Raw genomic sequence first — 12,219 nt, 5'->3', positions numbered from 1 at the left:
GAGAAAGAAAGCTGAAGAAAAAGTCACATATTAATCACAGCAGTGTGCTGATGAAGAGAGAAAACCCACCTAATTACCTTCCAGCCTACAGGAGCCAATTATTTCCATTTTCATGTCCTTAATATTTCAATGGTAATACACACAGATATGTGTACGTTTAAACAGAGACACACATATATCTGCCTAATCAGTGAGCAGCTGCAGTGCTTCATTAAAATGTATTGCCAGTGTCTGGGGCAAATTATCCATTTGTGATAGATCGTTATAAAATTAAAGTAAGAGTAAATATTTAAGGTCAATGATTATAAACCAGATTATTATCTAACAAGGGTTATAGCGTCCTGCAAATATCTTTGTTGTATCTTTGCAATGACCTGCAAATGTGTTTGTGTTGCGTTAGTTTCTGATTTGTTGTGTGTGTGTGTGTGTGTGTGTGTGTGTGTGTGTGTGTGTGTGTGTGTGTGTGTGTGTGTGTGTGTGTGTAAAAATCTGTGTGTGTTCCTGTGTCTTTTGAAAGAGAAAGGTGAGGGACGTGATATTTGTCTTATACACATTCAATAATTCCCCCCAACAGTCCCAATACTCATTAAAGAGATGGTTTCAGAGAGAGCTCCCATCCCTTCCCTTGATAATTAAGAAATACTTGAGGCAAACAGCGAAAGATATAAAAACAGATAGATGGGCAGATAAGGCAAAGGGAGTTTGTATTTTCTGTAGTCTAAATTCTGAATTATTTCTTGTCCTCTGCTCCCCTTGCATTGCAGTGTTCCCGTGCTCTTTTCTCTCCCCCGTCTTTCCTCCATGTCCTCTCTGCTCACCATCTCTGTCTATGTGAGCATTAGTGTGTGTATGTGCATCCTCCTCTCTGATGTTTTGGGCTTGTCAGTGTAATGGGGCCAGTGTTGTCACCAGGGCTTGTTGCTCATGAATAGCTTCACGCAAGCCAGTGCTGACAGATAGACAGGCGCAGTTTGCATGCATGTGCAGTGCATGCAGGTTTTTTTTGTTAGTGTGCTTGCAGGCATGTGCACATGCATATGCACAAGACAAAACAAAAGTTTGCACAAGTGACTGTTTCAAGTAGAGTGAGAGGATAGCTGCTCTTTTGTAGGGTATTTTTAACCCTGAGAGGACCTGCTTTAATATTGCATGGATACATGGCACCTGAAACATCCCAGTGTTTTACTGGAGGATAAGAGAAGCACAACTGCAAGATGACATAGAAGGGGATGGAGAAAGTGCTCTCGCTCACACAGTCTGTCAGGCTTTCTATTTATTAGTGAACTCAGCCAACAAGTCATCTATACTCATCATTTATTTACTCGGTGAATCACCCATCCACCTGTTTATCTATTCATTCAATTTCTCACCTCTTCATCAGTCAGAAGTCCATTTCTGTTTCACTGATAGCATACGCCTTCTCTAACACAATCACGTAAAATCAACCATTAATAGGGTTCTTAATCTCAGTTTTGTGGCCTGCATCTCATCAGCTTTACATCTCTCATTTGGCTTCACAACCTACTAAACTAACACAGGGGACTTATAGAAGATGTTTATGGTGCACACTCTTCTGGATAGCAGCTCATAAACCGTTTACTATTTCTCTCTGACTGTTTCTTGACACATTTGATGAAAAAAAACACTTTTTCATTTGCTCTCAAACAAAGATATCAAGTGACAGTGTTTACATATCACACTGACATGTGCAATTAGCATAGGCTCCACTGACCGCTCAGATACTCAAGTATTTTTAAAGACTGCATCTAATAAGCAGTAGTTCCAGCAGAAACAATAGGTAGAAGGAAACTACATTACATAGTGCAGTGCATTAACAAGACCGCATTTTAGTCTTGCGTTTGTTAGTTAATTGAAGAAACTGCATCTAGCAGTGACCTCTTCCATTATTTCAAGTTAAAGATAGTTTAAAGAGATACGGGTCTCAAGTTTAAGCTTTCCCTACAGATCATTCCAGGATAAAGGACCATAGTGGAACAGGCTAGTTTTGCCTGCCTCTGTACTAATGTACTTTAAACTGAAGTCATGTGATAAGATTATGAATGCTTTGCAAGCTAAAAAGCATCCAGCTTAAGTAAGCAACACATTTGCACTGAGAGGATTGTAAAGACTAAAATGTGCCACTGTTTTACAGCATTTACAGCAGTTTCAGTGTTGCTATTTACATATATGCCATAAGTCTTGGTAACTCCAGCTTTTCTCATTTCTAGAGGAAAGATGGAAACTAGAGAATACTATTTGGCTAACGGCTGAGAAGCTGGCGCTGAGCTGCAAGGCTGGATTGACAGCCAGGAGCTAAACTGCATTGCTTGAAAAGCTGGAAGCTGGACTGTAATGCTTCATGTATTGCTAGGAGCTGAACAGCATTGCTTGATAAATGGCAAGGACCTAAACAGCATTGTTGGCTTAACTGTCTATGAAGGGGCAGCCGGAGTAGTAGGGAGAGTTGGGAAATAGGAAATAGATAAATGGGGCAAAATATAGTGTAAGCATACTGTATACAAGATGTGGACAGAGACACAATGACGTCACCCATTGGTTTGTGGACTGAAGTTTTTAAGCCTTGAGTTAGACATTGAGAGGGTGGAGATAAGTACAACTGAACGCTGAATAAGATATATTCTAGGCAAAACGGTTACAATTAACTTTAATTTTCTCATCGACTTCTTTACTAGCAGACTTCTTTTTGCACCCAGAGGAGTCGCCCCCTGCTGGCCATTAGACATAATGCAAGTTTGAGGCATTTCCCCAGGAGGTTGCCGCCCTGAGTGCAATGAAGGGGGTTGAAATGAGAGTTATAGTTGGTTAGAATATGGATAAATTATCAACTGAGGTCTAAGCTCTATGCACGAAGTGAAGTAAGGAGTTAAGTTGTGTATGGATCCCACATATTTGGCTCGAGTGGGTGGTTTTAACTTTGCTGCGGGTGAGATCGGGCGGTCAAGAAATGCTGACCCTGTGATTTAGCAAACATAGACCGAACAGCATGTGTGAAAGTATTTTTAAGTGCTGTTTTATTAAAAAACGCAAATATCACTATGTGTTATTGACATAATTGCTGACATAGTATTGCGGTTGTGGGCAGGAGTGGACACACACGCTGAGGTAGCGGGTGGAAATGGTCAGAAATGCAGCGGGAGCAGGATTAAGAAAACAGTCAGCCTACACAGGCTCTAGTGCACCCACAGCTGATTTTAAATAGGACCTGAATTTGAACCAGTTGCTGTTAGTTTATACTTTTCCACTGACTTCATGGCCACAGATTTTGACTGTGACATTGATTCCGCCAGTATATTTACATCAAGGGTTTTCGGTTTGAGAGTAAAATTCAGCCCATCCTTTGTAGTTGAGCCACGTAAAGTTCCAGCTTCCATCAGCATTTACTTATTGTGTGTTGAGATCAGGCTGTAGCCACAACTCAAGGTTGTACCCTTTTATAAGCGCCTCAAGTCAGCATGTTTCTGAGTCAACAACATGAAAGATGATACATGGAAACTACCACAGCACGCTGCGTTTTTTACCTGTTCCTCGTTTTACCAATGGTCTATTCTATAGTCGTTTTTGGTGTCTCCCTGTCTCTGGTACTCTGCCTCCATAAACTGTGTGTCAGGTTTTTTGAAAGAGACCGCTAATCCACTCAGCCAGAGATAAATCAGTTTCCATGACCCCTCTGCAAACAAAGCAGTGCTGGAACCAAAGGCCTGTTGTCTTCCGCAGACACGCTTTAGCTCCCCACAAAGCAGGAAAATATAACCAGAAACCATTGAGAACATAATTGGAGATGGTGTGCCTCTGTGTTTATTGCTTTATTTATCCAGGGGAGGTTTGCTGAGCAGTCGTGCTATTTTCCTTCTACCAGTCTTTCTGCACAATTATACAGCGACACAGATACACATCTGGAACCTGTTACGTACAAACGTATAGCCTCATACTCCAGATTGTTGTTATGTGTGCAGGTGTGCGTTGGTGTGTTGTCAAACACTGGTTAGTGGATGATCATATGCTTGGGGTAATTTACATTTTTAAGTGTGTGTCTGCATCTGTATTTACAGTGTTCAAGTGTGTCTCTGGCTTGTTATACAACTTCACAGTCAGATGTGAACAACAGATAGTGGCAAACACTGTGGCAGTGTACATTGATATGTGTTAGTCACTCCTGATGTGTGCAATTTAAAGTATTCCTCATGTTCATTTTAAGAAACAAAAGGTTTGAGCACTTCAAGTTGTCTGCCTGTGCAGTATGGAAAAAGCTCAAAGGTGACTCAGTGACTGTGCTGGCATAATGTGGCCTTTGTCCAACTGAAGCCATGTCCGGCTGCTATAAGGCTTGGACGGTATTACGGTATACTATGGAATTTAGGAATCCTGCAGTATTTGTTTCAATACCGTCATAAATACAGATGCTCTATTTTCTATCGTATTTTAAAGAGTGTGTGCCAGTGGAGGTCGGTGGGCTAGCTTCTATGGTGGACCAGCTATTCTCATTTTAGTGACAAGCCTCCCCTCTCTCCTCTCCAATTTACAGCTTTAAGCATCAACATAAGGCTAAATGAGGCTCAGTGGAGCACTAGCATCTGCTCTCCCCGACTGCCTCTGGAGACTAAGGAGGATATATTAGGATGGACCAGTATGTGACGTGTGGTAGAAAGGCTTCTCATGCTCTAACTTTGCCGCACACACCGGCACAACTTGTTGTCCATCAGGAATTAATTGCATTTTTTTTGTCAAAACTGTAGGTTGCAGAACTGTTTTTTTCCCGCTGTCCTCCTTTGAATTGAGCTCAAGATTTTCTGATTTACACTGTATAATATTAATAGCTTTATAGATGTTACTATTCAAGCAATTGTATAACAAATGTCTGTCTCTGTTTGTTTTGTCTGACTTTGATAAACACTTAGTATACTAATACTAAGTATTGAATGTTGTGGTTTACGAGATGAACGATGATAAATAATAAGACATGAATACACGATGGACTATGTAGTGGTTCACTCCACTTTGAGTAGGTGGTGCAACAAGGCTTTATGAGAAAGTATTTCACTCAGCTGAACTCCTAGGACTTCATTGCCTGCCTCTATGAGTCTGTTTGAATCACCCTCTTATTTCTGTGGGGATTTCATTATTAGCTCCTCAAAGGCTTGACTGTACTCATTGTGCATGAAAAAAGTGTTTGATGGCCACTGCTCTTTATTCTTTTTTATCCAGTTTTCTTAACTCTGTCTCTCCCTTTCCCTCCTCCCAACTCCTCCCTCCACCACTAATCACTCCCTCTATTCATCCCTTGTTCCCTGTCATGCCTCTTCTTCCATCTCTTGCTCTGTTACCCCACATCCCCTCAGGTGACATCTAATCGTGCCGCCCAGCAGCAGCAATCACAAACTGGGGCAGGGTCAGGTAAGAACTCACCTCTCCTTCTCTTCCCCACTCCTCTCTTTTTCCCTTCATGGAGATGCTTTGTCTTCAAGATAAATGAATCTAACATAGCACGAAGCGCTGTGAATACACAGAGCTGACATTTGGAGACGCTGACAGACATGCATGAGAATTGGAACAAAAGAACTTGCCTCGAGCAGAAGGTTTTTTAGAGCCTGCAGAATGTATAATTCTCTCTCATGGTAGGGATCCAGATCTGATGATACTACCACAAAGTCGATCATTGATCTTTGGCCTAAGGCGTCGACCAAGTACACTTAAGAACCCCCCGATGATCAAAACATGGTATTTGTTATGGCACAGAAGTCCAATAACAAAGCAGCACTCGGGCAGACCATTTCTCCCGGTCCCCCGTCCTCCTGGTTTCTCCATTGTTGCCCATGTGAACATTGAAGTCCCCCAGCAGAACTATAGAGGCGGCATTCTTTTCAAGACCGCCACCCAGTCCACGACAATCTAATTCATTCTTTTGCGTTCCCCCATCTATTGGGTGTTTCTCTACCTTTCCATGTTTCCTAGGTATCTACTACTCCAGCTCCACCTTACCCACCCAGCGTGTCAGTTCCCCTCTCTCTGGAGGAGGAGGAGGCTCAGGAACCGGTTCCCCAGGTAAACTCCAACGGCTGGGATCAGCCTCCGACGCACCGGGGTACTCTACCACTCAGCGCCTGCCTTCCTCCTCCTCTCCCAGCAAACAGTCTCCTGGTACTCGACTGGCCAAGTCATACAGGTAGACAGCCACAGTGACTGAGACATTGATATTTATTTAGATGCTGATGTATGATAGGGCTCCATGGTGTTTGAAGGTGGATAAAGGTGGTGGGATTTGAAATAATTACTGTATTTAACACAACGGTCACATTCATAGGTTTTACAAACAGTATGAGAAGAGAGATAAATACACAATGAGTGACTGTGATTTAATAGAATGGAATGGAACGGGAAATTTACCTTTGGAGTTTCTTTCGGCATGCAGTGAATATAAAATACTCACATACAAGCACTGTTTTTTTACAGTATATGTGAAAATTAACGAATCATTTCAAGTCATTATTTTTCATCCAAATTATGAGTCTTTGCCCATTTGTCTTCCAGCAGCACGGTTGCTGTGACAACAGCAGGAGGAGGCGGGTCTCCCCTGAGGGTCGCATCTCCACCCAACTCTACAGCAGCAGGGGGAGGGGCCGGCTCATCATCGTCCCCTCTTCACCAGGTACCGGATGTTACAGTCTTACGCATGCAGAGAGGGAAAGCATTTTGTTACCAGAGTTTTAGGTGACAAACTGTGTTGTGCGTAGTATATATAGTACATGGTAATGAATGAAACCAAGGCAACTGCAACAGTAATGGAGCTAATATAATAATAATTGTTCTACTATTAATAACTTTAAATTTTCCATACTAGAGCTGTCGCTCAAAGTGATTAAAAAAAATAAAAAATACAACACAGGCAGATACGCAGTAAAATTAGACCACCAATGCAATACAAATGTTTAATTATTCTCGACAGCCAAATGCACAAGTTTGCTGCAATTTTTCAGGCATCAGGAACATTTCCAGTTTCAATTGATGCGTGAAATTATCTCTGAAAGAGTTAAAAACACAATAATTTCTTTAAGTTGACTAGTTGCAAAGATTTGTACCAATTTCTGCCCTAGTAGAATATACACAATTGGAAAATGTCACGGCAAATTCCTTACATGTTGCAGGAGTTGCTTGACTGAGAAGGTCACAGACTGGGCCGGGACTCAACCATCGATTCACAGTTGTAAACGGTGTTCTGGAGTTGCAGCACCTTCTGTTATCACCCTGGAGAAATACGCAGAGCGTAAAGCAGTGTTTAAAGAGGCTATTTTATCCTTGAACATATTGTTGGGGACTACTGGTTTAGATTTCCGCCCTTATTCTTGTGATCCACGGGGATATATTATGAGATTTCTGTTTCACCTTTAACAGGGGCACAGTGTTTAGAATGTTAATTAAGTTGATATTAAATTAATCAACTATCTCCTTCTATGCCATTTCTACCAGGTAGATAAGAGTGGCGTGCCAATTACAAACTCTGTTTCTCAAAGTCAGTCAGAGAGTACAATCGATTTTGTTAAAAGATAGCTGAATATAAATGTCTCACCCTTTTGAGAGGATGACAAGGATCTTGTGTGCACACATAACCTTCTCCCTTCTTCAGTGCAGTAAATGTTGATGTTTCCTCTTGCCACTCTAGGTTAAATATTATCCTGACCGGGTTTGATAATTACTATCATAGGTATCATATTGTTTGGAGGAATTTGTGTATTTGACTCAATTTACATGTATCTTCTGGTTTTCTACACGTTTCCAGTTTTTAATTACAGAGCAAGATATTGCAGACAGTATATTTAGAAAGTAATTTGACAGTGGCTGATATAAGCGCCACAAAAGTACAAAGATTATATTTCAGTGAACATTATTTACAGGGCTAAAGCCCAGTATTGGTATTTATTGAACATTATTTGACAGTCGAACCATTCTATGTAAGTATGATATTGTGTAGTCATACGATTAATTGTTTCTAAGCGTCTGGATGTTAGATAGAAGATTATTTAATTTTGTACTTTGTCAGATCTGTAATCATAACAAAGAACGGCGTACTGCACCTCCAGAGCAATTACGATTGAGTCAGATCTTCAAGCAAAAATCTATCCATGTCAATTTTACTTCATCAAATGGGTAATCTTCAAATAGCACCTTATCTAAACCCTGGAGTCGATGGTAAATGTGTTGGAGGCCTATGTTCAATATCACACACTTTAGCGTCATGAAAAGTATTTTGTACATTATATTCTTAACTCTAAGTAATTACATAGTTCACACATTTAAATTCATAAGACCACTTTACAAAAGTTTCTTACTTGGATATAGACAAAAAACTGGCGAAGTGAACAAAAAAAATAAACAGGTAAGAAGCTCTTTCTATCTGAACCATGCAAATTAAATCAAGTCAGCCACATGAGCTTTTTTTTGTTGCCTTTGCAGATGAGTTCGGGCATAGGGAGCTATGCCACTCTGTCTCCCAAGCGCCTGGCAGCTCACCACGCTTCTGACCAGTACAAGATCGCCCACGAGCTCTACGCTACTGCGACACTGCAGAGGCCTGGCAGTCTGGCAGGTGGGAGTTCACACACTCATGCAGTCTCACATCCACATGCACTAAAACCCAAACATGTGTGTAACTCCACCACTGGACTTCTGTAACCTTACGCTGTGTCTTACTGGTTATGCTGCTCTTAAACCAACTGTACTAGCCTCACAATATAAATATATCTTTGAGGGCGGCTGTGCGTTACATTTTCAATGCATCTCATGGCCATTCTAAGAAAGTCAAGTTCTTCATTTAAGTCTTCATTCAAGTCTTTTATACATCACAGCACTTGTACACACTTCACGAGAGGCGTGGGAGCTTCTTCGTGGCTGCCCTTTACAAAGAAGAACTTCAAAATGAATGCACTAGCTGTTCTGCAGTTTCATTTGTGTACTCTGAACTGCTTATGAACAGGTCTCTGTCTACCAGACTGCTTTGAGTAGATTAAAGTGATGCTGATTCTAATTGTGTTGTCGAATAAGATCTATTTACCGTGTCTGGGAGCTGAATGTATTAGGATGACACTGGTCTCTCACTACAAGCGGCAACAGACTTTTATTTGCCCCTGCAGCTGCATTGAAGTTAATGGCTTTCTCTCTTGACTCTACGAAATTGAGTTGGCTGAATATCAAATTGAAAATGAAAATGTGTTGTGGAAACTTTTAATGGTCCAGTGTGTAAGATTGTATTTGAGGTTGTCTGTGTGTGCATGTTTGAATGAAATACGTTTAGATAATCCATTATTTCAAGGACTTTTAATTCTCAAGGCTTGTATTACAAGTGACATTCAGACTAAAAGTAGTTTTTCAGTAGATAGCCTTCCTTTTTTCATTTGGCTTTACTACAATGGCATGTAATTAAAAAATCATTCATTCATGATTACAACGTCATGTAACAGCAGACACATGTCTGTGTTACTAATCTCAGTAATACTTGTTACTAATTTTGTAAACCTGTGTTGATTTCTATTTATTCTTTTTTCTTCTTCTGCAACGTATGTATGAACATTCTGTGAGCGTAGCATAGTAAATATATTCACCATTTCCATGTGTTCACTATTACAGCATCCTTTGCCACAGGTTTATTCATGTTTTTAGATTAAGTGTTTTCAATTTTTCATGCGACTTTAAATATTTATTTGATGAGATTAATCCTGATTACAGCAGGTGGTAGTGTTATGAAGCTCTGGCATGAGTTAAATGATGAGTCCTTTAAACTTGGAGGTATATTGATGAAGAGTGACCTTCATGCTTTACCCTGAGGGCAAACCTGTGATCTTGAAGCAACGCCTGTGGTTTCGTCTCTTCTGAAGACTTTAAATGAAGAAGAAAGAAAAGGAACAGGAATGAGTAACCATGGAAAAGATAAGATCTGCTGTCACTATAAATAACAGACCCATTTTCATCAGAATTTGCTTTCATGTGCTTGGACTACCATGTTGTGGATGGTTGTATAAGAACAATTTGAAGGCAAGTTATCAATCCAGGAAATGCAAGATATTTACTTTCAAATACTTGTCTGTAATTTCTGGTACTCACCATATTTCCCAAATCCGACCAACCAACAATTATTTGTCGGTACTTTGAGTCAGAGGTGGAGAGGCACTTAACAGCTCTGTAGCACCTACTCTACAGTGGAGTTAAGGTGCGGAAAACAGAAATCGCCTACAAAAAGAAATGTCCTCTCTGTGCGTCCTATATGAAGGGCCTGAGTGATACAGTCCATTGTTTCTCAATTTTGCAATAGTGACACAATAGCACAACATTAAATAGAAAAGAAGATATACTATAATTAAAAGTGTTTTTTGATTTGAATGGGAGACAATTGTTGGACGTATATGATGATTTCCTGGTAGAATCACAGTAGGTACTGTACATGGATACATAAAAGGGCTATATTGTAAATTGCATATTGTTTCTCGTTAACTACACAAAGCATCAAGGGACCAGAGTTGTTTTTTACATTTTGTTATCCTTTTTAAATATTTTACAGAATGAAACATCATGGTAGGGCGTCTGTCTATTTTTTTCTCTGTCTGCATCATTCTATCTTCTCTTCTTAAAGTTCCCTCTGCCTTTGAAAGAAAGAGGTCAGTACATCTACGAGTGGGCCCTTGTGAGTTAAGAAAAATAAATGAATAAAGGAATAAAACCGACTCCCCAAGACTTCAAAGACGAAAGGGAGGAAGGAAGAGAGATAGCTGGTATGAGTCATGCCATTAATGGGTGTGTCCACGACTCTATTTAGCACTCCTTCATGAATATGCTGACCACCTCTGCCTCTTTCTTGCTTTGTTTTCCTCTATCTGTCCGAATTCACCTAATTTGAATTGAGCTCAACGGGTGTTGTAGCATCCAAAATGTCCATCCATCTCTGTAATTTAGTCAAATTTTCTCCATCTTTTTCTCACTCCCTTATTCCGACTCTGTCTTCATCGTTCTGTTTGCCTTCTCTGCTGCTGGCTAGCAGAGGGTAGCAGGCAACAGCCTACCTTTTCATTAGCAAGTCTGTTAACCTCCCTGTTGATAGGATGACACAGCACACAAAACGCAATAGCCACTTTGCCAGAGTCATGCTCATAATGAGGCTCACCGCTGCTTTATCATTTTCCATCGTGTATAGTACAGGAAGTGCAGGCCAGCTTTTATTCATCCTCAAAGGTGCTTGCACCAACCTATCGCAGGCTGTTCGATAAAGGAGGTTTAGGGTAACATATTCCTGCTGCGTATTTCTGTTTGAGTATTCATTGTGATTCAGCTTTAAAATACTCTCTTGGACTTGTCTGCTTTCTTGGACAGTCAAAACAAGAAATAGACACAGATCCTAAGCTGCAACAAAAACTAGAGCATGGCTTGCTACATGGCACTGTATGCATTTGATCCTACGCTGAGATGACTTAACGCCTCACATGCATTGCTTTCTGATATGATCTGAAGGCTTGTGAGGTTAAGTTGATGGTGGATACATGCGGACGTCTGAATCGGAGTCTTGGCGCTCTGCACTCATCCCCCTTCTTCCGCTGGAAAATGTTTAGCACGTGACTTGCCGTCGATTGAGGGCTAATGCGATATGATACAACCTCAGCTCGGCCGAAAGATCTCCCTTTCCCTCAGTCACAGCTGTGTATATATGAGTATGTGCACATCTTTGCACTGCTATGTCACCACCGCCCTGCTAACTCATTGTCCTATTCCCTCAGTCCCCTTCTTTTCTTCTCCTTCCTAATTTTAATTTAGCTCCGTATTTTCAGAGGGAGGCCTTGCAATTGTTCTGCTGTGTAATGAACAAATGCCTGCTGTCAATGTCTTCCTTGCCCCGTGTCTGTGGGAATCTTGCCAGACATGGAGCAAGAGGGGGGACACTACATCTCATTATTTTATAGCTGACGACCAGCAATGTGTTCCCTTGGAGATTCAAAAAATGAAATACAGAGGCATCCCTTTCTCTTGATCTTCTTTCTCTGCCTCTCTCTATATCTGCCTATTTCTTCCTATCTCATCTGTTGCTCTGCACGTCTTCTCTACTTCGACTTGGTGCATCACCAACTCACCACTTGCCCTACCCCTAAAACAAACACACACACACATCTCCCTCCTCTGTCCACCATATAAATAGTGCGCTCTCTGACACTCGGTGCCTTGTAACGC

The 12,219-nt window shown here is 40.9% G+C and overlaps 1 protein-coding gene across 1 annotated transcript in view; it reads left to right on the top strand.

Moving 5' to 3' along the window:
• Positions 1–12,219, top strand: part of ctnnd2a (catenin (cadherin-associated protein), delta 2a) — a gene marked incomplete at both ends in the record, with an annotated part of 191,130 nt that overhangs the window by 73,293 nt on the left and 105,618 nt on the right. Inside the window, 4 exons of the mRNA XM_079233923.1 lie at positions 5,358–5,412; positions 5,971–6,181; positions 6,547–6,664; positions 8,467–8,599. Of these exons, the coding sequence (XP_079090049.1) occupies positions 5,358–5,412; positions 5,971–6,181; positions 6,547–6,664; positions 8,467–8,599 (517 nt within the window). The remainder of the gene's footprint in view (positions 1–5,357; positions 5,413–5,970; positions 6,182–6,546; positions 6,665–8,466; positions 8,600–12,219) is intronic.

Source organism: Taurulus bubalis (assembly GCF_910589615.1).
Source record: "Taurulus bubalis genome assembly, chromosome: 18".
Classification (NCBI taxonomy): Eukaryota; Metazoa; Chordata; class Actinopteri; order Perciformes; family Cottidae; genus Taurulus; species Taurulus bubalis.
The sequence above is the reverse complement of the archived record's forward strand: the minus strand, read 5'-3'. Positions and strand labels throughout refer to the sequence as shown.